The 25,264-nt window shown below is 45.8% G+C and overlaps 1 protein-coding gene across 1 annotated transcript in view; it reads left to right on the forward strand.

The window, feature by feature from the left end:
* The first annotated feature begins 1,476 nt into the window (after nt 1-1,476).
* The window catches only part of SPPL3 (signal peptide peptidase like 3), a 129,517-nt gene continuing 105,729 nt past the window's right edge, over nt 1,477-25,264 (forward strand). Inside the window, exon 1 of the mRNA XM_069757952.1 lies at nt 1,477-1,724. Coding sequence (XP_069614053.1) covers nt 1,702-1,724 — 23 coding nt within the window. The 5' untranslated portion in view covers nt 1,477-1,701. The remainder of the gene's footprint in view (nt 1,725-25,264) is intronic.

The raw sequence follows: 25,264 nt of genomic DNA on the forward strand, positions 1-25,264 counted from the left end.
GTCCTGAGGAGGTGGGGTGGGGCGATGCACTCCTGAAGACTGAAAGTCCGTACCAGCGGTCACAAGGAGGTGGGGTGGGGCGATGCGCTCCTGAAGACTGACAATCCGGACCAGCGGTCACAAGGAGGTGGGGTGGGGCGATGTGCTCCTGAAGACTGACAGTCCAGACCAGCGGTCACAAGGAGGTGGGGCGATGCACTCCTGAAGACTGACAATCCGGACCAACGGTCCTGAAGAGGTGGGGTGGGACGATGCACTCCTAAAGACTGACAGTCCGGACCAGCGGTCACGAGGTAGGGTAGGGCGATGCGCTCCTGAAGACTGACAGTCCGGACCAGTGGTCACGAGGAGGTGGGGTGATGCACTCCTGAAGACTGACAGTCCGGACCAGCGGTCACAAGGAGGTGGGGTGGGGCGATGCGCTCCTGAAGACTGACAGTCCGGACCAGCGGTCACGAGGAGGTGGGGTGGGGCGATGCGCTCCCGAAGACTGACAGTCCAGACCAGCGGTCATGAGGAGGTGGGGCGATGTGCTCCTGAAGACTGACAGTCCGGACCAGCAGTCACAAGGAGGTGGGGTGATGGACTCCTGAAGACTGATAGTCCGGACCAGCGGTCACGAGGTGGGGTAGAGCGATGCACTCCTGAAGACTGACAGTCTGGACCAGCGGTCACGAGGTGGGGTGATGGACTCCTGAAGACTGACAGTCCGGACCAGCGGTCACGAGGTGGGGTAGAGCGATGCACTCCTGAAGACTGACAGTCTGGACCAGCGGTCACGAGGTGGGGCGATGTGCTCCTGAAGACTGACAGTCTCCTGAAGACTGACAGTCCGGACCAGCGGTCACGAGGAGGTGGGGTGGGGCGATGTTCTCCTGAAGACTGACAGTCCGGACCAGCGGTCACGAGGAGGTGGGGTGGTGCGATGTTCTCCTGAAGACTGACAGTCCGGACCAGTGGTCACGACACTCGTGTGAATGGAGTGCTCCCATAGAAGTAGCTATGCCTTTTGCAGCAGGGCACTTAGACTGATCTAACTACCCAGCCAACTCAGAGTGGCACAAGCGGGCTGTAAAGTACAGCGCCGCCTAGGGGTGCACACTCTTTACCTAGGTACCCGGCCACAGTGGGATTGCAGAGTGGTCGGTAACCTAGGCAACAGTGTACAAATAAAAGTCTCTGTTATTGAGAACAGAGACGATTGCTCCTACATGCCCACTGCAATCTGACTGATTGGAGGAACGGAGATTGCCTAGAAAGAAGCAGAATGTGGATATAAAAAAAACCGGGAGAGCTGGTCCGCTATTGTCCTGAGCCCCGCACACCGGAGCGCCTCCGCTCACGCACCGTGTGTAGTGAGTAGTGACCACACTCAGCACCTCTAGACCAGAGGGATTGTAAATAACTACGCCCACTAGAGAAACACGTGACGTACGCGGCTCACCGCGCCTGCGCGTACCCTGCAGAGCGTGTTGTGGACGCGCTTTGTGCTCGTAACTCCCGAGCGCGCAGCCGCGGCCTCTCCGCCAGTGTTAGTCCGGTGCCCGCTGCCTGTATCTTCTCGTCTGCCATGGGCCTGCCCCCCTGGGATAACCGTCCCCTTGACAACTGAGCTCGGGCCGACATGTTGTGTGCACAGTCTCAGAGCCGTCGCTGACAAACACTGGGCCGGAGCCCCGACCCCCCTGAGGAGACGCCGCCATGGCCGAGCAGACCTATTCGTGGTGAGAGGGGCTGGTGTGGTGGGGATGTGGTTGGTGCTGGGCCGTACTGACCGGGCGCCGCGGTCTCGGCTTTGTCTGGGCCCCGGAGGGCTGTGCACCGGGCGGACCATTGTGGGAGTGCACAGAGGTCGTTGCGGGCCCGGTAATCGGTGGTGACTGCGGGCGGATGCGGCGGGCAGGATGGCGGCCGCTGATTGTGCTGTGGATTGTACCTGCTGCCGCCTTTGTGCGGTTCCTGTGTACAATGGGGGCTCTATGTAAACAATGGCCTGTGCCATCCCCCGGAGACGTGCCCCTTCTCCAGGGGTCCCCTATAATGGGGGCATCTTCTGTGGAGCTCTGGATGACCCCTATAACGGGACCGTCCCGGGGCCTCAGGACCGCTGCAGGGCGCATCATTTTGGGTTCTGGACCGGGCTTCAGGACTAGTGTCACCTTCTGTCTGTACAGACAACATGGTAGGAAGAGGAACTGGACCAAAATATTTGTCGTCATCATCATGTGCTTTGTTCTGTCTTCCTTCCTAAAGGTAAAATAACATGTAGGAGAAGAACATTTACACACTGCCCAGTGTCCTAATATTGAGGTCTGCACCTGGCTGCTGATGCTCCATTGTGTGGGTACCCGTCTGCTTTCTAATATCAGACTCCATGTAATGCAGTGGAACTTGCTGCATGCCTGGAGGGTCCTCCTGCACAAAGCACGGCCCGCCCGGAGGGGTCCTGTGTGTCCCCGGACCGGCAGTCACAATGCTAACGTATGATTGCAGTCAGAGCCCACCCTATAAAGCTTGTACGCTTTGGGGGAAAATGTCAGCGTTATTTTTAAGTTGTTGTAGTTCCTCAAAAGTTTATAAATCAGCTTCAATACCCCATAGCACAGTTGGGCAGCGGTGCTGTATGCCTCTATAGTTCTGCACCATCCACAAAGTATGGCTCACACTACACTGTAATCATATACTGCCGGCAATCTGCCAGAATGAGTACATGGGCATCAAAGTGTTTGAACTGGCTGGTATTTATTCATGTTTGTGTTATCAGCACCTCTGGGGCCCCCACCATAAATGCACACAGACTTCCTTTTAATTTTTTAAGGGACTGCTAAAGTGCAGTGCCCACGATATCTTTGGCAGTACCATATAGGATGAATGGAGCAGTGGCACAGCTTCATTCTAACAGCGCATTTCTGAACTGTTGTCATGATTGGCAGGGGTCCCCAATATTCAACAACTTATCCCCTATCTACAGTTAAGATGGAAATAGCCCTTTAAAGCTGATTTGGTAGTCTATGCTCCCTTATGTGAGGACATTGTAGTCTGGGGACAGATCAACTCTCCTGTTGACCAGAGTGATGAAAGGATAGGTTGGACACCGTTATGAGTCTGGTGTTTCTATGAGGGGAGCATGGTGGTGATTTCGGCTGGTTGCTTTGACAAGTGTTGTGAAAGCATTCTCCCGTGAGTCCACTGGACAGAGCATTTTCCCCTGTAAGCAGCGAGACAGCCGTATAAATCAGACCGAGTTCGGAACACAGTGCACGGACTGGCCGGTGGCTCTCCTGACCCGAACTTGACAGCTTAAAGGGACACTGTCACCTGAATTTGGAGGGAACAATCTTCAGCCATGGAGGCGGGGTTTTTGGGTGTTTGATTCACCCTTTCCTTACCCGCTGGCTGCATGCTGGCTGCAATATTGGATTGAAGTTCATTCTCTGTCCTCCATAGTACATGCCTGCGCAAGGCAAGATTGCCTTGCGCAGGTGTGTACTATGGAGGACAGAGAATGAACTTCAATCCAATATTGCATGCAGCCAGCGGGTAAGGAAAGGGTGAATCAAACACCCAAAAACCCCGCCTCCATGGCTGAAGATTGTTCCCTCCAAATTCAGGTGACAGTGTCCCTTTAATTTATTTTTATTCAGCTGTCACTCTCGGGGCGGTAGAGCCGACGGCCAGTCCATGCACTGCACACCGAACTCAGACTGATTTATACAGCCATCTGACTGCACCCTAAGGGTATGTGCACATGTTGAGGATTTTGCTGTGGATCCGCAGAAATGCTGCAGATCCGCAAGTGATTTACAGTACAATGTAAATCAATGGCAAAAAGAATGCTGTGCTGATGGTGCGGAAAAATCAGCACGGAAAACGCAGCAGAATCAAAAAAGGACCATGTCAATTCTTTTTGTGGATCTGCTGCGTTTCTGCTCCTATTCCGTAATAGAAATCCGCAGGGGTTAAAAAAAGGAAGCAATCGGCACAAAATCTGCAGCAAATTCGCAAAAAAAAGCACACAAGAAAAGCGTAGATTCTGACCTGTGTTTTCTGCCAAGAAATGCAGTATCAGCACAGAATATTCCACAGTAAAATCTGCAAGGTTTGCATATAGCCTTAAATTTCTGCAACAATTCTGTCACTGTGAATTCACTCATAAGACCAAGTTCCGTTCCCATGTGTGAAAGTGCTGCATCTTTTTATTTTTTTTTGCTGGTGTCTACACCTAAATTGGGTAAGGCTTCTCCTTGTGGAGAGTGACATTCCACCAAGATGCACATTCTCTGATTATTTGCTTTCTTCCCTTTTGTTTTTTTTTTTGTTCTGATTTGGTGCAATGTTTTTTAATGCATTTTTTTTAGTGCACAAACACTTTGACCCTAATTGTTTTTCACACAGGTTTTTATTAGGGGGCAGAATGGAGAAGCCTCTTAAAGGGAACCTTTCACCTCCAAAATCGAAGGTGAGGTAAGCCCACTGGCATCAGGTGCTTATCTACAGCATTCTGGAATGCTGTAGATAAGCCCCCCAATGTAACCTGAAAGATGAGAAAAAGAGGTTAGATTATACTCACCCAGGGGTGGTCCCGCTGCGGTGCGGTCCAATGGACGTCGCGGTCTGGTCCGGGGCCTCCCATCTTCTTACGATGACGTCCTCTTCTTGTCTTCACGCTCTGGCGCAGGCGTACTTTGTCTGACCTGTTGAAGGCAAAGCAAAGTACTGCAGTGCGCAGGCGCCAAGAAAGGTCAGAGAGGCCCGGCGCCTGTGCACTGCAGTACTTTGCTCTGCCCTCAACAGGGCAAAAGTACGCCGGAGCCGCAGCATGAATACAAGAGGAGGACATCATCGTAAGAAGATGGGAGGCCCCGGACCGCCCGCCCAGGTGAGTATAATCTAACCTCTTTTTCTCCTCTTTCTGGATACATCGGGGGGCTTATCTAGAGCATTCCAGAATGCTGTAGATAAGCCCCTGATGCCAGTGGGCTTAGCTCGAACCTGTCACCAGGTTTGACCTATATGAGATACAACCACCACCACCTTTCTGGCCTGATATACAGCATTCTGTAATGCTGTGCTGTATATCTGCCCCATCCTACTCCAATCCATGCCACTTCAGGCCTCCATGGGCACCTCTCCACAATCTTACTTCACTCGATGGTAGGAGTAGGATCGTGGCATAACAAATGCTGCTTGTTATGAATTTGATCAGGGGTCGATGCACCTCTGGCCAGAACTGTGGTGTATCGCCATGTCAGAAAATTTTTGCGCAACTCTGCATTTGAAAAAATGTTTGCAACTTTTCAAAGATCTGTACGAATTCTGACATAAAAGCCTAGATGAATCGGAGAAATAAGTCGCAGTTTTATGCGTAGAATCAAATTTTTTACAGGCCCCACCTGACCCCACTCATAAAAGCCTATAGAGAAAAAAATACTAAAAACCTAAAGTCAAACACAGTTGGGCTGGGTTTTCCACTTGGATCATGGAAAATGAACATCTTAATTCAGACTTCAGGGGTTTTCTGATAGACAAAGGCTCTGCCATATAAAAGGCTACACGCCTTATTGCAGCCAAAGACGCCAAAAAATGGCTCTTGTGGACGCAGCCTGTCTATGTATCACATGATCAAATGAATATAGCTGACATTGAAAGCTACATAAGGCCTGATTCACACATCTACAAGTGCTTCTCACGAAATTAGAATATCGCCAAAAAGTAAATTTATTTCAGTTCTTCAATGCAAAAAGTGAAACTCATATGTTATATAGAGTCATTACAAACAGTTATCTATTTCAAGTGTTTATTTCTGTTAATGATTATGGCTTGCAGCCAATGAAAACCCAATAGTCATTGTCTCAGTAAATTAGAATAATTAACAAAAAACACCTGCAAAGGCTTCCTAAGTGTTTAAAAGGGTCCCTTAGTCTGTTACAGTAGACTCCACAAACATAGGGAAGACTGGTGACTTGACAGATGTCCAGAAGGAAGATGTTCACAAGGAGGGTAAGGCAAAAAAGGTCATTGCTAAAGAAGCCGGCTGTTCAGAGGGCTGTATCCAAACATATTAATGGAAAGTTGAGTGGAAGGAAAAAGTGTGGTAGAAAAAGGTGCACAAGCAATCGGGATAACCGCAGCCTTGAAAGGATTGTTGAGAAAAGGCCATTCAAAAATTGGGGGGAGATTCACAAGGAGTGGACTGCTGCTGGAGTCATTGCTTCAAGAGCCACCACACACAGACACCAGGACATGGGCTACAAGTGTCGCATTCCTTGTGTCAAGCCACTCATGACAAATAGATAATGCCATTAGTGTCTTACCTGGGCCAAGGAGAAAAAAAACTGGACTGTTGCTCAGTGGTCCAAGGTGTTGTTTTCAGATGAAGGTAAAATTTTGCATTTCATTTGTAAATCAAGGTCCCAGAGTCTGGAGGAAGAGTGGAGAGGCACACAATCTGAGCCGCTTGAGGTCTAGTGTGAAGTTTCCACAATCGGTGATGGTTTGGGGAGCCATGTCATCTGCTGGTGTAGGTCCACTTTGTTTTATCAAGACCAAAGTCAGCTCAGCCGTCTATCAGGAAATTTTAGGGCACTTCATGCTTCCCTCTGCCGACAAGCTTTTTGGAGATGGAAATTTCATTCTCCAGCAGGACTTGGCGCTTGTCCACACTGCCAAAAGTACCAATACCTGGTTTTAAAACGACAATATCATTGTGCTTGATTAGCCAGCAAACTCACCTGACCTTAACCCCATAGAGAATATATGGGGTATTGTCAAGAGGAAGAGGAGAGACACCAGACCCAACAATGCAGACAAGCTGAAGGCTGCTATCAAAGCAACCTGGGCTTCCATAACACCTCAGCAGTGCCACAGGCTGATCGCCTCCTTGCCACACCGCATTGATGCAGTAATTGATGCAAAAAAAGCCCAGACCAAGTATTGAGTGCATTTACTGAACATGCACTTCGGTAGGCCAACACTTCAGGTTTTAACACCTTAATGACCAGAGATATTTTTGGTTATGTACCGTATATACTCGAGTATAAGCCGACCCCCCTAATTTTGCCACAAAAAACTGGGAAAACTTATTGACTCGAGTATAAGCCTAGGGTGGAAAATGCAGCAGCTACCGGTGAATTTCAAAAATAAAAATAGATGCTCCATACCGTTGATTATTGCCCCATAAGATGCTCCATATAAAGCTGTGCCACATATAATGCTCCATATTGTTCATTATTGCCCCATAGATGCTCCATATAAAGCTGTGCCATATATAATGCTCCATACTGTTAATTATTGCCCCATAGATGTGCCATATAAAACTGTGCCATATAGTGCTCTGCACCGTTCATTATTGCCCCATAGATGTGCCATATAAAGCTGTGCCATATAGTACTCTGCACCGTTCATTATTGCCCCATAGCTGCCATATAGTGCTCTGCGCCGTTCATTCCTGCACCATAGCTGCCATATAGTGCTCTGCGCCGTTCATTTCTGCCCCATAGCTGCCATATAGAGCTCTGCGCCGTTCATTCCTGCCCCATAGCTGCCATATAGTGCTCTGCACGTTCATTATTGCCCCATAGCTGCCATATAGTGCTTTGCGCCGTTCATTCCTGCCCCATAGCTGTGCCATATAGTGCTCTGCGCCGTTCATTCCTGCCCCATAGCTGTGCCATATAGTGCTCTGCGCCGTTCATTCCTGCCCCATAGCTGTGCCATATAGTGCTCTGCGCCGTTCATTCCTGCCCCATAGCTGTGCCATATAGTGCTCTGCGCCGTTCATTCCTGCCCCATAGCTGTGCCATATAGTGCTCTGCGCCGTTCATTCCTGCCCCATAGCTGTGCCATATAGTGCTCTGCGCCGTTCATTCCTGCCCCATAGCTGTGCCATATAGTGCTCTGCGCCGTTCGTTCCTGCCCCATAGCTGTGCCATATAGTGCTCTGTGCCGTTCATTCCTGCCCCATAGCTGTGCCATATAGTGCTCTGCGCCGTTCATTCCTGCCCCATAGCTGTGCCATATAGTGCTCTGCGCCGTTCATTCCTGCCCCATAGCTGTGCCATAGAAAGCTGTGCCATTGCTGCTGCAATAAAAAAAAAATGCCATACTCACCTCTCTTGCTTGCAGCTCCTCTGCGTCCGGTCCCGGCGTCTCTCCGCACTGACTGATCAGGCAGAGGGCGCCGCGCACGCTATATGCGTCATCGCGCCCTCTGACCTGAACAGTCAGTGCAAGAGGACGCGAAGACAGAGCGGCGCCTGGCGGGTGGAACGCGGACAGGTGAATATTACATACTTACCTGCTCCCGGCGTCCCGCTCCCTCTGCCTGTCACACGGTCTTCGGTGCCGCAGCCTCTTCCTCTATCAGCGGTCACCGACACCGCTGATTAGAGAAATGAATATGCGGCTCCACCCCTATGGGAGGTGGAGCCGCATATTCATTTCTCTAATGAGCGGTCCCACGTGACCGTTTACTGAGGAAGATCTGCAGCACCGAAGACCGTGTGACAGGCAGAGGGAGCGCCGGGACTAGGTAAGTATGCCTCAGCGCCCTCTCCCCCTCACCTGCCGTCCACCGTGACTCGAGTATAAGCCGAGAGGGGCACTTTCAGCCCAAAATTTTGGGCTGAAAATCTCGGCTTATACTCGAGTATATACGGTATTTTCATTTTTTGCTGCCCTTCTTCCCAGAACCATAACCTTTTTTTATTTTTTTGGTCAAAATGGTGAAAAAAATTCCAAAATTTGTTAAAAAAAAAAAAAAAAAAAAAAAGCGCTGTTTTGATACCCGTAACATCTCAATTTTTCGTGATCTGGGTTTGGGTGAAGGCTTATTTTTTGCGTGCTGAGCTGACTTTTTTTAATGATATCATTTTGGTGGAGATACAATCTTTTGATTTCCCGTTATTGCATATAAATGCAATGTCGTGGCGAAACACCCCTCCACCACCACCACCACCTAATTCTGACATTTTGACTTTTTTCTTGTTGCGTCGTTTAGCGATCGTGTTAATTCTTTTTTTATATTGATAGATGGGGCGATTCTGAAGTCGGCAATACCAAATGTGTGGTTGTTTTTTTTTTTTTTTTTGAATGGGGCGTAAGGGGTGGTTATTTGACATTTTTATATTTTTAAAACTTTTTTTTTTTTTTTTTTACTTTTGGCATTCTTCAATAGTCTCTGGGAGACTAGAAGCTGCCATAACCCAATTGGCCCTGCTACACACAGCTGAGGATCAGATCACCTGTATATAGAGGAATTGCTGACCTTGCTATGAGCGCCGACCACTGGGACCATAGGTGACTGTCCACGTTTTGTATTGAAGAAATGAAATAAATTAACTTTTTGATGATGCACTAATTTAGTGAGAAACACTTACATGCTTGCACTGACCACAGGTCTTACCTGTACTCAAAGGCATCTACAGACATAATATGGATGTGTGAATCCACATCCATTCTTTGGTTAGATGCAATGAAAACTGGTACGCTTTAGGCCATGTTCACACAATGCGTTTTTTACTGCGGAACCGCCGCGATTTTGCCACTGCGGGTCCGCAGCTGTTTTCCATGCAGGGTACAGTACAATGTTACCCTATGGAAAACAGGAACCGCTGTGCCCACATTGCGGAAATTCACTAAAAAAGCCGCGCTGAATTGCTGCGGTAAAAAAAGGACCATGTCATTTCTTTGTGCGGAACTGCAGCGGTTCTGCACCCATAGACCTCCATTGTGAGGTCAAACCCGCAGTAAAACCCGCAGACGAAAAAAATATCTGCGGGTTTTACTGCGGTTTGTGGTGCAGAACCGCTGCAGCAGGAAGTGCGGGGAAGCGGGCGGAAGTGCGTGGGCGGAGTGTGGCTGCCCCCCCGTGCTCCGATCCCGCCCCCCCGTGCTCCAATCCCACCGCCCCGTGCTCTTATCTCCCCCCCTTATACTTACCGGGCCTCCCGGTGTCCGTCCGTCTTCTCCCTGGGCGCCGCCATCTTCCAAAATGGCGGGCGCATGCGCAGTGCGCCCGCCGAATCTGCCGGCCAGCAGATTCGTTCCAGGCATATTTTGATCACTGTGATAACCTCAGTGATCAAAATAAAAAAAAAAGTAAATGACCCCCCCCCCCCCCCCCCTTATCACCCCCATAGGTAGTAACAATAATATAAAATAAAGAATTTTTTTTTCCCCCACTACAGTTAGAACTAGGGTTAGGGGTAGGGTTGGGGTTAGGGTATTTTCAGCCATTTTCACACATTTTCACACAGACAATCTGCTGAGAAAACTGCATAAAAAAACGCACTAAAAACCGCATAACAAAACGCACCAAAAACGCACCAAAAAACGCACGTGTTTTCTGCCAAGAGCTGCGGTTTTTAGTGCAGAAAAAACGGCAGGGAAATCAGGACGTGTGAACATAGCCTTACAAGACTTTTGTTGTTTAAGGGTATGTGCACACGTTGCGGAATCTCTGCGGATCCGCAGCGTTTTTTGAGGTGCAGAAACGCTGCAGATCCGCAAATGATTTACAGTACAATGTAAATCAATGTGAAAAAAAAATTCTGTGCACACTTTGCGGAAAATCCGCTGTGGAAACGCTGCGGTTTAAAAGTAGCATGTCACTTCTTTTTTGTGAATCTGCAGCGTTTTTGTACCCATTCTATTATAGAAAACCGCAGGGGTAAAAAATGCAGCATATCCGCAAGAAAACCGCAGCAAAAACGCAAAAAAAACGCTGCGGAACCACACAAACAACGCGAAAAATCCACAGGTGCGGATTCTGCCTCTCCTCTCCAGAAATTCCTAAGCCTAATCCGCAACGTGTGCACATAGCCTTAACCAATCATTCTTAAATGGGTTGTCTGTCTTAGGCTACAAGTCTACAGTGACTGTAGACTTGTGAATCCTCACTGTGTGCTGGGAGTGAGTGGTCATGTGACCACAAGTATGTGATTTACATACTTTTGGCTGCATTACGACAAGTGGTGTCTGTCCTCGCTCAATGCACTTGCGTTGACTGAGGCCGCGCACATCTAGTCGGCAAGTGACCATATGTTTCAACGCATCCGCTGCCCATTCTGAAGTCCGGGGAGGAGGGGGTGGAGTTTCGGCCGCGCGCGATGGACAAAAAAAGTTACATTGAACGTTTTTTGTGATGACGGTCCGCCAAAACACTACAGATCCGTCGCACGACGGGACGCAACGTGTGGCCATCCATCGCGATCCGTCGCTAATATAAGTCTATGGGCAAAAAACGCATCCTGTGAGCACATTTGCAGGATCCGTTTTTTTCCCCAAAACGACGTATTGCGACAGATTGCTAAAAACGCAAGTGTGAAAGTAGCCTTAGCGACAGATTGTGACGGATGGCCACACGTTTCATCCGTCGTACGCTGGATCTGTCGTAAAATTGCGGTCTGTCGGGCGGAGAAAACGTACAGAACGTTTTTCTGCACGTCGGAAAATCGCTCCCCGACGGATCCTGCGCTGCCTGTCGTTGGCTATAATGGAAGCCTATGGACGCCTATCCGTCACTGACTGTAAAAAGCAGGAATCCAGCGACTGATGCCGACTTTTCAGACTGAGCATGCGCGGAAGAATTTCACATCTTTTCAAAATTTTGACGGATCCTGTGCAGATTGTAAAAGCGGAAGTGTGAAAGAGGTCTAAGTGATCATATGCTGCCCAGTACTTTCTATGACTGACTAATTTTGTATGCATTGAAATGTTATATAGGAGACAAAAATTAAGTTTTTCTATTTAAATATAATCTGTCAATAGAAGGATCAACCCACTTGAGGAGTAGTATGGACATTTAGGTCATAGGAAGTTGACTACAATCATACCTTGATATCTGCAATCTAATGTCTTATTCCACAGAAATCCACATTTTTCATATATGTTAATAACCTCTTCCAGGCTTTGGGGAGTATGTTGTCTGGAAGAAAGCTCTGCCTCCTGAGCTTATTCTAAATAGAAGGGGGAGTTAATACATCACAGCCATTGCACATCACCCTGGTAACACCCCTTCTATTTATATTAATTTCTGGAGGCAGAGTTATCTTCCAGACATGATCCTCCCCATAGCCTGGAATTGGTCATTTACATAAAGTGATCAAATATGGTGACAGATTCCCTTTAAATAGGTTGTCCACTACAATGTAATTTAAACATTGTAAATGAGGCTTTCTTAAAATACCTTGCGTTACCAAATGTGCCTGTGAGCAGCGTCAGTACGTCATGTGGTGCTCTGATTAGGTATACATCAGTATGCCCACCTGCACCGCTTCACTTCCATCCCCGTGAGATTTGAGCATCAGAGAAGGGGCGGGCCAGACGGATGAAAGAGAAGGAGGTAATAGAATACAAGGGCTGACTAGATTCACTTAACCTTCCCGGTGAGGCACGTCATCATCGGGGCCGCTCCCCGCACCATATGCGGCGACCGCAGAGCTCTGCACACGCCGTATAAGGCGACACCGTCAAAACAGCTGACGTGTGTCAGGAAAGATGTGGGCTCATTGCTGGAGCCCACATCAAAGAGAGGGACACAATATGCACCGTACATGTATGGCTCATGTCGTGAAGGGTTTAAAGCACCAATTCATTGTTGTTTTTTTTAATCCCTTTATTAGGGATCACGTATGGAAGTGTAATGCATGTTCTTGCATACTCACCGGTCAAAGTGATTTTTTTTTTTTTTTTTTTTACCTGTTACAACTGCAGTCGCATAGTGTCAAAGCAAGGGTGAAAATGGCTGCCAGTGAGAATATCTCCACATGTAGCACACTTGCATACATGATTTTTAACAAATTGACCAAATGCTCTCCCTCCACCCCCACCACTCTCTGAAAAAAAAAACAACAAAATGCTGGAGTAATGCTTTAACCCCTTTCTGACATCGGACGTACTATCCCGTCGAGGTGGGGTGGGCCCCTATGACCACCGACGTGATAGTACGTCCAGTGCGATCGGCGGCGCTCACGGCCGGGTGTCAGCTGCCTATCGCAGCTGACATCCGGCACTATGTGCCAGGAGCGGTCACGGACCGCTCCCGGCACATTAACCCCCGGCACACCGCGATCAAACATGATCGCGATGTGCCGGCGGTGCAGGGAAGCATCGCGCAGGGAGGGGGCTCCCTGCGGGCTTCCCTGAGCCCCCCGCAGCAACGTGATGTGATCGCGTTGCTGCGAGGGTCTGCATACCTACCTCCCTGCTCCAGGCCCGGATCCAAAATGGCCGCGGCATCCGGGTCCTGCAGGAAGGGAGGTGGCTTCACAGAGCCTGCTCAGAGCAGGCACTGTGAAGCCTGCAGCACTGTAAGTCAGATCGGTGATCTGACAGAGTGCTGTGCAAACTGTCAGATCGATCTGTGATGTCCCCCCCTGGGACAAAGTAAAAAAGTAAAAAAAAAATTTTTCCAAATGTGTAAAAAATTAAAAAAAATATTCCTAAATAATGAAAAAAAAAAATTATTCCCATAAATACATTTCTTTAAATAAAAAAACAAACAAACAATAAAAGTACACATATTTAGTATCGCCGCGTCCGTAACGGCCCGACCTATAAAACTGACCCACTAGTTAACCCCTTCAGTAAACACCGTAAGAAAAAAAGAGGCAAAAAACAACGCTTTATTATCATACCGCTGAACAAAAAGTGGAATAACACGCGATCAAAAAGACAGCTATAAATAACCATGGTACCGCTGAAAACGTCATCTTGTCCCGCAAAAAACGAGCCGCCATACAGCATCATCAGCAAAAAAATAAAAAAGTTATAGTCCTGAGAATAAAGCAATGCAAAAATAATTATTTTTTCTGTAAAATAGTTTTTATCGTATAAAAGCGCCAAAACATAAAAAAATGATATAAATGAGGTGTCGCTGTAATCGTACTGACCCGAAGAATAAAACTGCTTTATCAATTTTACCAAACGCGGAACGGTATAAACGCCTCCCCCAAAAGAAATTCATGAATAGCTGGTTTTTGGTCATTCTGCCTCACAAAAATCGGAATAAAAAGTGATCAAAAAATGTCACGTGCCCGAAAATGTTACCAATAAAAACGTCAACTCGTCCTGCAAAAAACAAGACCTCACATGACTCTGTGGACCAAAATATGGAAAAATTATAGCTCTTAAAATGTGGTAACGCAAAAAATATTTTTTGCAATAAAAAGCGTCTTTCAGTGTGTGACGGCTGCCAATCATAAAAATCTGCTAAAAATCCCACTATAAAAGTAAATCAAACCCCCCTTCATCATCCCCTTAGTTAGGGAAAAATTAAAAAAAATGTATTTATTTCCATTTTCCCATTAGGGCTAGGGTTAGGGCTAGGGTTAGGGCTACAGTTTGGGTTGGGGCTAAAGTTAGGGTTAGAGTTGGGGCTAAAGTTACAGTTAGGGTTTAGATTACATTTACAGTTGGGAATAGGGTTGGGATTAGGGTTAGGGGTATGTCAGGGTTAGAGGTGTGGTTAGGGTTACTGTTGGGATTAGGGTTAGGGGTGTGTTTGGATTAGGGGTTCAGTTATAATTGGGGGGTTTCCACTGTTTAGGCACATCAGGGGCTCTCCAAACGCGACATGGCGTCCGATCTCAATTCCAGCCAATTCTGCGTTGAAAAAGTAAAACAGTGCTTCTTCCCTTCCGAGCTCTCCCGTGTGCCCAAACAGGGGTCTACCCCAACATATGGGGTATCGGCGTACTCTGGACAAATAGGACAACAACTTTTGGTGTCCAATTTCTCCTGTTACCCTTGGGAAAATACAAAACTGGGGGCTAAAAAATAATTTTTGTGGGAAAAATTTTTTGTTTTATTTTTACGGCTTTCCATTATAAACTTCGGTGGAGCCCTTAGTGGGTCATAGCGCTCACCACACATCTAGATAAGTTCCTTAGGGGGTCTACTTTCCAAAATGGTGTCACTTGTGGGGGGTTTCTACTGTTAAGGTACATTAGGGGCTCTGCAAACGCAATGTGACACCTGCAGACCATTCCATCTAAGTCTGCATTCAAATGGCACTCCTTCCCTTCCGAGCCCTCCCATGCACCCAAACAGTGGTTCCCCCCACATATGGTGTATCATCGCACTCAGGACAAATTGGGCAACAAATTTTGGGGTCCAATTTCTCCTGTTACCCTCGGGAAAATACAAAACTGGGGGCTAAAAAAATTTTGGTGGGAAAAATTTTTTGTTTTATTTTTACGGCTCTGCATTATAAACTTCTGTGAAGCACTTGGTGGGTCAAAGTGCTCACCACACCTCTAGATAAAGTTCCTTAGGGGGTCTACTTTCCAAAATGGTGTCACTTGTGGGGGGTTTCAATGTTTAGGCACATCAGGGGCTCTCCAAACGCAACATGGCATCCCATCTCAATTCCAGTCAATTTTGCACTGAAAAGTCAAATGGAGCTCCTTTCCTTCCGAGCTCTGCCATGCGCCCAAACAGTGGTTTACCATGCAGACCATGCAGAGTGTGCACAAAGACCTCCGCACCGACTCACGGTGCGGAGGTGCCACTCTGCATCCCAGAGCTTCCAGCTAGCAAGACAAAATCATGAAAGCAAGCTGGACAAGGAAGCAACGAACAAATAATTAACTAGCAGGGACTTAGCTTCTGCTGGAGTAGACAAGTCACCATAAAGATCCAAGAGCGAACTGAACAAGTACAAGAACATTGGCAGCTGGCATGGAGTAACGATCTGAGTGGAGTTAAATAGAGCAGCCAGCCAAAGAATAAACTACGTCACCTGTGGAAGGAACTTCAGAAGCAGCAGCTCCACTCACAGCCACCAGAGGGAGTCCATGGACAGAACTCGCCAAAGTACCCTTCATGACCACAGGAGGGAGTTCGATAACAGAATTCACAACAGCGTCCCATCTCAATTCCTGTCAATTTTGCATTGAAAAGTCAAACGGCGCTCCTTCCCTTCCGAGCTCTCCCATCCGCCCAAACAGTGGTTTACCCCCACATATGGGGTATCAACGTACTCAGGACAAATTGTACAACAACTTTTGGGGTCCAATTTCTTCTCTTACCTTTGGGAAAATAAAAAATTGGGGGCGAAAAGATAATTTTGGTGAAAAAATATGATTTTTTATTTTTACGGTTCCATATTATAAACTTCTGTGAAGCACTTGGTGGGTGAAAGTGCTCACCACACCTCTAGATAAGTTCCTTAGGGGGTCTACTTTCCAAAATGGTGTCACTTGTGGGGGGTTTCAATGTTTAGGCACATCAGGGGCTCTCCAAACGAAACATGGCGTCCCATCTCAATTCCAGTCAATTTTGCATTGAATAGTCAAATGGTGCTCCTTCCCTTCCGAGCTCTGCCATGCGCCCAAACAGTGGTTTACCCCCACATGTGGGGTATCGGCGTACTCAGGACAAATTGTAAAACAATGTTTGGGGTCCATTTTCTCCTGTTACCCTTGGTAAAATAAAACAAATTGGAGCTGAATTAAATTTTTTGTGAAAAAAAGTTAAATGTTCATTTTTATTTAAACATTCAAAAAATTCCTGTGAAGCACCAGAAGGGTTAATAAACTTCTTGAATATGGTTTTGAGCACCTTGAGGGATGTAGTTTTTAGAATGGTGTCACACTTGGGTATTTTCTATCATATAGACCCCTCAAAATGACTTCAAATGAGATGTGCTCCCCACAGTTTTAAGCGTACCCTAAAAACTCATTTGTTCAGACTGGCCTACCGCCTCAACGTATTAACCTAACGATCCCTGTGTGGCCTATTTATATGTAAAAAAACCAAAAAAAAAAACCAGGTTCCTCGCATCATGTTCTCATTCACTTTATGCAGTTAATAGCCTCTGTGTCTGTACTGCTACATACTTAGCCAGTTAACTGGTTCATGCAGCTTTACATGAACACCCGAGCCTTACACTATGGCCGGTCCGAATAACTACAGCAATTGTTACCATCCACCTCTCGTGTCTCCCCTTTTCCTCATAGTTTGTAAGCTTGCGAGCAGGGCCCTCATTCCTCCTGGTATCTGTTTTGAACTGTATTTCTGTTATGCTGTAATGTCTATTGTCTGTACAAGTCCCCTCTATAATTTGTAAAGCGCTGTGGAATATGTTGGCGCTATATAAATAAAAATTATTATTATTATTATTAGATGTGGTCCCTAAAAAAAAAAATGGTGTTGTAAAAATGAGAAATTGCTGGTCAACTTTTAACCCTTATAACTCTCTAACAAAAAAAAATTTTGGTTCCAAAATTGTGCTGATGTAAAGTAGACATGTGGGAAATGTTACTTATTAAGTATTTTGTGTGACATATCTCTGTGATTTAATTGCATAAAAATTCAAAGTTGGAAAATTGCGAAATTTTCATAATTTTCGCCAAATTTCCGTTTTTTTCACAAATAAACGCAGGTACGGTACTATCAAAGAATTTTTACCATTGTCATGAAGTACAATATGTCACGAGAAAACAATGTCAGAATCACTGGGATCCGTTGAAGCGTTCCAGAGTTATAACCTCATAAAGGGACAGTGGTCAGAATTGTAAAAATTGGCCCGGTCATTAATGTGCAAACCACCCTTAGGGTATGTTCACACGTTCCTGATTTCCATCCTTTTTTTTTCAGGACTGTTTTTTAAAAAACTGCAGCTCTTGGCAGAAAACGCAGGTCCTTTTTTTGGTCCTTTTTTTGATCCTTTTTTTGATCCTTTTTTTGATCCTTTTTATCCTTTTTTTATGCAGTTTTCTATGCAGAGTCTGTGTTTTCTAGGAAGTTTTTTAGGGTTAAAATGGCTGAAAATACCCTACCCCTAACCCTACCCCTAACCCTACCCCTAACCCTACCCCTAACCCTACCCCTACCCCTAACCCTACCCCTAACCCTACCCCTAACCCTACCCCTAACCCTACCCCTAACCCTACCCCTAACCCTACCCCTAACCCTACCCCTAACCCTACCCCTAACCCTACCCCTAACCCTACCCCTAACCCTACCCCTAACCCTACTCCTAACCCTACCCCTAACCCTACCCCTAACCCTACCCCTAACCCTACCCCTATCCCTAACCCTACCCCTACCCCTAACCCTACCCCTAACCCTACCCCTAACCCTACCCCTAACCCTAACCCTACCCCTAACCCTACCCCTAACCCTATTCTAACCTTAGTGGGAAAAAAAAAAAATCTTAATTTTTTTTATTGTCCCTACCTATGGGGGTGACAAAGGGGGGGGGGGTGTCATTTACTATTTTTTTTTATTTTGATCACTGAGATAGGTTATATCTCAGTGATCAAAATGCACTTTGGAACGAATCTGCCGGCCGGCAGATTCGGCGGGCGCACTGCGCATGCGCCCGCCATTTTGCAAGATGGCGGCGCCCAGGGAGAAGACGGCCGGACGGACATCGGGACGCCGGGTAAGTATACGGGGGGGAGATTAGGGCACAGGGGGGGGGGCATCGGAGCACTGGGGGGGGCATCGGAGCACGGGGCGGTGGGATTGGAGCACGGGGGGGCGGGATCGGAGCACGGGGGGGCAGCCACACTCCGCCCACGCACTTCCGCCCGCTTCCCCGCACTTCCTGCTGCAGCGGTTCTGCACCACAAACCGCAGTAAAACCCGCAGATATTTTTTTCATCTGCGGGTTTTACTGCGGGTTTGACCTCACAATGGAGGTCAATGGGTGCAGAACCGCTGCGGCTCCGAAAAAAGAAGTGACATGGTACTTCTTTTTTCCCGCAGCTATTCAGCTCAGTTTTTTTTTTTTTATTTTCCGCATTGTGGGCACAGCAGTTCCTGTTTTCCATAGGGTACAATGTAATGTACCCTGCATGGAAAACAGCTGCGGACCCGTAGCGGGAAAATCGCGGCAATTCCGCAAGAAAAAAAGGATCGTGTGAACATGGCCTAATGGTAAAGGGGTTAAAGGGAGTCTGTCAGCACAAAATGACTGTTCAAACCAAGCACAGGCGCTCGGCTCACCTTTTGGCGTGGCTGAGCAGTCACCCCACTGTTCTTCCCTCATCTGGCTCCTATAAAGTCAATAAAGGAAGAGCGGAATGGAGATAGATGGAAGATAAGCAGGTGGGAAGGTGCACTGAACTGTTTGGCCATGTTGACGGTGCACTGAGCACCTGTGCTTGGTTTGAATAGTTATTCTGTGCTGACAGGCCTAAAATACTGTTACAAAACTGATGTCTTTTTTTCCACAACAATGTCTGATTTGTGTTGGATTTTCTAAATAATCATTGCAAAAAAGGAATAAAACCTGCAAATAAAAATGCAATCCGATATGAGCTGGTTTATAGATAAATTGTGGTAAAAAATGCTGTAGTAATCTGTTTTTTGTAATGTTGCCAGTAATTGCAGCACTCGTTGCCATCAAAATAACACTGTTCAATAGAAACCTAACCCCACATTAATGAAGACTATCATACGACACAACTGGCACGTTATGATGGCTTTTATCATGAACAGAAACGGGCTCAAATTTGATCAAATGTAAAAAAAAAAATGCAAGAAATTATGTGAGATTAGAAGCATGTGAAAACATGTTTTGTTTTAACCATAGAAAATACATGTAACCATTGATATGTTTTCATCTCGTTGATTTATCGTCATACTATCATGGCAAACTTTTGAGGCAAAAGCGTCTCTTGGTTTAAAGTAATTGTCCCAACCCTTGTTTATCACAGGGTGTGATATTTTCTTAAGACGCAAAAGATGAATAAAGCATGTTTTTGCTTTGATGTGTCCTTGTTGCTAAGGTATACATAGGATAAACTGTTTCATGTCCTTATTAGTTGATCAAGTAAAAGTCAAGCACTTATTACTCGCCTCCTCAAAAACGCTTTGTTTGTCAAGGTGGATCCTTTTCATAGGCGTGGTAATATTTTACCAGGAAGTATGAAAGCAAGTGATTATCAGTCAAATAGGGTGTGCAGTATGCCAATACATTTGTTGTTAATACCTCCATAAAGTGGTGGGTCCATCATGTGCCTATTCAACCCTTAAGTTTTTTCACATTCTGCACTTCTTTTGTCAATAGTGTACTTACAGTACCTGCATTAAATCTTCTCAACACTGATTCCCAAAGTTTACCCTGGCTTTTTTTTCCTTTATGCTCTATTGATCCAATGATGGATCAGTACTGTACCAAATGACCAGCTAGTTTCAATATCCTCTGTATGTAGACATTATGCATCTGCATTAAGATTATCTCTAAGGCCTCTTTCACATGTCAGTGTCTCCGGTACATGTACTGACAGTTTTGTCACGTACCGGAGACACTGACACACGTAGACCCATTCAAATGAATGGGTCTATGCACATGTCTCCGTGTTTTCACGGACCGTGTGCAAAACACGGAGACATGTCCGCTTTTCTCTGGCAGCATGTACCGCAATACGTCCCGCACACGTGCACATGGATAACAGTGTGCACTCTCCTCCGTGTGCACGTAGCGCCCGTAGGAGAGACAGCGCTACAGTAAGTGCTGTCCCCCCTGTGTGTGGTGCTGAAGCCGGCATTCATTCCTTCTCCCCAGCAGCATTCGCTGGAGAGAAGGAATGAAAAATCAAGGTTTTTTTTTGTGTTTAAAAATAAAGTTTGTGGTTCCCCTCCCGCCTCCCATCCCCTGTGCGTCCGCCCGCTTGCTGAGAAATACTCACCCAGCTCCTGCGATGTCTCCTCTCAGCGCCGGCAGCAGGTCCTGTGTGAGCGGTCACATGGTCCCGCTCATTACAGTGATGAATATGCGCATATTCATCACCGTAATGAGCGGTACCATGTGATCGCTCACACAGGACCTGCTGCCGGCGCTGCGAGCATACATCGCAGGAGCAGGGTGAGTATTTTTCGGCAAGCGGGCGGGCGCACAGGGGATGGGAGGCGGGAGGGGAACCACAAACTTTATTTTTAACACACAAAAAAAAACTTGATTTTTTTTCATTCCTTCTCTCCAGCGAACGCTGCTGGGGAGAAGGAATGAATGCTGGCTTCAGCACCAAAAGCAGGGGACAGCGCTTAACTGTAGCGCTGTCTCCTGCACGGTCCGTGTGGTCCTCAGTCGGCACACGGGCGGCACACGGCTGCCGCACGTGTGCCACACTGATGTGCCACGTGAGCACACGGACACGGATAACTCCGGTACAGGAATTATCTGGACGTGTGAAAGAGGCCTAATGTGGCAGGAGCCAAAAAAATCATCATCTGTGAATTTGACTCAGTGCAGAATCTCAGTGGCACAGTACTTGCAATTTTATCATGCAGGCAGTTTTGGTGACCCCCCCCCCCCCCCCATTCAATCAACATAATGAAATGCATTTGCCTGGTAGACCATGAGAACAGATAACTTAATCGCTGAATCATAGAATGTTAGTTGTAGGGACCTCCAGGATCATCGTGTCTAACCCCCTGCTCAATGCCGTATGCACTAAACCATCTCAGACAGGTGTCTGTCCAGCCTCTGTTTGAAGACTTCCAATGAAGGAGAACTCGCAATCTTTGATGGCAACCTGTTACAATTATTGATCACCCTCTCTGTCAAAAGTTTTTTTTTTTTTGTCTAATATCACTTTCAGTTTAATTCCATTGCGTCTTGTGTTTCCGTTTGCAAATGAGAATAAGGACGATACCTCTACATTGTGTTATCCCGTCAGGTATTTGTCGACAGCTATTAAGTCTCCTCTTACCCTTCTTTTTTTGCAAGCTAAACATTCCCAGATCCTTTAACCGTTCCTCATATGACATAGTTTGCATTTTGTGCACCATCCTGGCAGCTCTTCTCTGAACTTGTTTCAGTTTGTTGATGTATTTTTTAAAATGTGGTGCCCAGAACTAGACACAGTATTCCAGATGAGGACTGATCAAGGAGGAGTAGAAGGGGGATAACTACTTCACGTAATCTAGACTCTGTGGTTCTCTTAATACAGCGTAGAACTGTTGGCCTCTTTTGCTGCTGCATCACACTGTTGACTGTTTTCACATGTGCTGTTGCTTAGTTCTATTCCTCCTATTCTGTAGATGTAATTTTCGTTTTTTTTTCCCATATGTGGAATCTTGCATTTCACCCTGTTAAATACCATTCAGTTAGTTGCTGACTATTGTTCAGTCTTCTCTAGAGCCTTCTGAATCCTTTCTCTGTCTTCTCTAGTGTTATCGACAGGGCCGTGGAGTTGGAGTCGTGGAGTCTGAGTTAGTATAAAATGGACCAGCTCCTAGAATATATAATATATTGGGTAAAGTAGTTCTGTGCAGTATGAGCTGTAAGTGTTTTCAGAAGAACTTGGGAAAGTTATAAATTGTCCTATAAATGTCTGTTTTGTTCCTGATCTAAGGATCTAGGCTTTTAATTGCGATGAATCTGTGCTGCACTTAATGTGCATGCTCAGTAGTGAGGCAGTGCTTTGGAGCAACGGAGTCGGTGTTTGGCTTACCGACTCCACCACCCTGGTTAGCTATCCCTCCTAGCTTTGCATCATCTGCAAATTTGATTAGTTCACCTTCAGTTCCCTTATCTAGATCATTTTTAAAAATGTTGAACAACACTGGGACCAGGAGAGAGAAACTTTTCCGATTGAATGTGCAACCATTTATTACCACTCTTTGCGTACGATCACTGAGCCATTTGTGAATACACCTAACCATAGCCTTGTCACTCCCAGACTTGGTAATTTTTTTCAATAAGGATTGTATGAGATACTTTATCACTTTGCTGAAGTCGAGATAAACTATATCTACCCCATTTCCATGATCCACCCAGTCAGTGATTCCATCATTGAAGGAAATTAGATGAGTCTGACATAACATAACTTGTTTGCTACAAATCTTCTTAACCTTTTTTGATGATGGGGACAATGTTTTCCTTTCTCCAATCTTCTGGGTCTTCTCCTGCTCTCCAGGATTTTTCAAAGATTGTGGCTAGCAGTTCTGCAATTTCCTCTAACTTAAATTCCCTAGGATGTAATCCATATGGACCATAACCATAACCATAACCATATGGTTACCCAGGGACCTCGGCATCGTTGGTCGCTGGAGAACTGTCTGTGTGACAGCTCCCCGGCGACCACACTACGATTTACCTACGATCACAGCCAGGTCATATCGCTGGTCGTGATCGTAGGTAAATCGTATAGTGTGACGGTACCCTTAGAGAAGACAGATGCAAAATAGGAATTTAAGTTTGGCCCTCTCAACATCATTTTTTACCACTTCACCCTTTTCATCCTGTAAAGAAAGTCCCATAGCTTCTTTGAGTGTTTATTTGCTTTTGACAAACCCCCCAAATCCTTTTTTTAACTGATTTTGGTCTCCCTTGCAAGCCTCACTTCATTACTGGCTTTAGCTCTTCTAACGCTTGCCCTGCATTCCCTGTAGACAGCATTAGATTTTTCTTTAGATATGCCTCCATCTTTCCATTTTATATAATTATCCTTTTTAGCAATTATTTGTGTTCATTCTTCCTGGCGCCTCTCCTTTTTTTTCAGGATCATTACTGATTGCACTGTGAAATATGCCATTAATTTTCAGATAAAAAGAACCATCCGAGTAAGGTAGTATTAGCAGAATTATATATAGTTGGGGACTAGTGACAAAATCCAAAATAGAAAAAAATTCAGCCTTATGTAAGTATTTTTGTCTTTTTGAATGGCCGAATTCTGTAGAAAAGTGCAGCCTGATGCTATTCTGACTGGAAACCCTCCATTTACTGAACAGGAGTCTTTTTGGCTTTAGCCCTCATACATATCCGATAACTGTTAGCAGTCGATCAAATGATCAGTTGGCCATCTCTTCCAACTCCCCCATACACACACGAACGCTTGGCTGCATTGATCAGCTTTTATTTTCAGAAAGCTGCTGCCAGACTCTCCTGGCATTGAATTATCTACCGAAGAACAAAAGGTCTTTCCATTGTAAGACAAACATGCTGCTTCCTTCTCTCCTCCAAGATGGATGTGAAGAGACAAAAAGCTACTGTACATATGCTGATATCAGCAGATTTGTGTGTTCCTTAAGTTTCGAACATAATGTGGTGTGAATAGAGCCACATTTGTGTATTTTCACTTTTAATGGGATCAGAGTTTACATGGAGTTTCCTGATCCATGTGTCCATTGAACAAAATCTTGATATTTTACTTTTGGCGACTAGGTTTGTGAATTTTGCATCCATGAAAACTGGGTGAGCAGGGCTCTGAAAACACTGTTGGCGCCATATTGATTACCGTATGTACCATGGGCCTCTTTCAATCTGATTTTCATGGCTTGTTAGTTACAACTGGTACAGCACGGCCTGAATACTACATAAAATTGTGTTTCTAAACCTGGACATCTATAGAACACATACTTTTTGTACTGTGCCAAAACCCCTCCAAGCCACATTATTCATACATGAGTTCCATTGTGTACAGATCAGTGTTCAGTTACAATATAACCTGTTCAACCAGCCACATGTGGCCTGATGCAGTCATTCAACATGTTCATTGTCCAGTTTGTCTGCTTTGACCAGGTTATTTCTCCTTCCATATTAAATGCTGATGAGGTCCCATATCAATATCTATGCTAAGTACAGTAAAATGTAATGACTGCAAGATAATCTGGCGTTTACTAAAGCCATTAAAGTATACCTATCATGTGTATGTGTGTGTACATAAGATGGTTGTCTCTGGCCATCATATGTCTCGCATCCCATGTATTCCTGCAGTTTTCCATTTTGATTACCCTATCCATTCAGTTGACAATGAAAAATAGGTAGAGACTAACTGTTATGTCTCCTATACCCCAGAACACCTAGCTAATTAATAGAAACTTCTTACCCCAATACACACAAGCAGATCCCTGAGAAGTATTATCCTTCTATATTATTTCAAAACACTCTTTTTCGGTGATTAATTTGTATCTCCGTTCATACTGCACCCATACACACAAATGATACACCATTTGAAAGGTAAACTTGCCCCCTTCAGCAAGAAAATAGCCAAACAAACCTCACATCCACGATGTGATCACAAAACACACTTTAAACATTATTTTTCATAAACCTTCAGTAAGGTGCAGGTGTGTGGTGCAGGTGGCACCACACTACCCCATGCATCCTACCACAAAACTGAAACAAATCCTAACATGTGCCTTGGGGGCTTTCCAGCTTGCCGAACTCCTTGCCCAGCCGATTTCAGGCAGGTACATATAAAATATTTGCTACATATGTGGAAGTAGAATAAACTTCAGCTTTAATGAATGCATCCTAAAAGGGATCGGACAGGTTCTGAACCATCAGATTTCCCGTATTATT

The sequence above is a fragment of the Ranitomeya imitator genome, chromosome 1 (assembly GCF_032444005.1).
Source record: "Ranitomeya imitator isolate aRanImi1 chromosome 1, aRanImi1.pri, whole genome shotgun sequence".
In the NCBI taxonomy this organism is placed as follows: domain Eukaryota; kingdom Metazoa; phylum Chordata; class Amphibia; order Anura; family Dendrobatidae; genus Ranitomeya; species Ranitomeya imitator.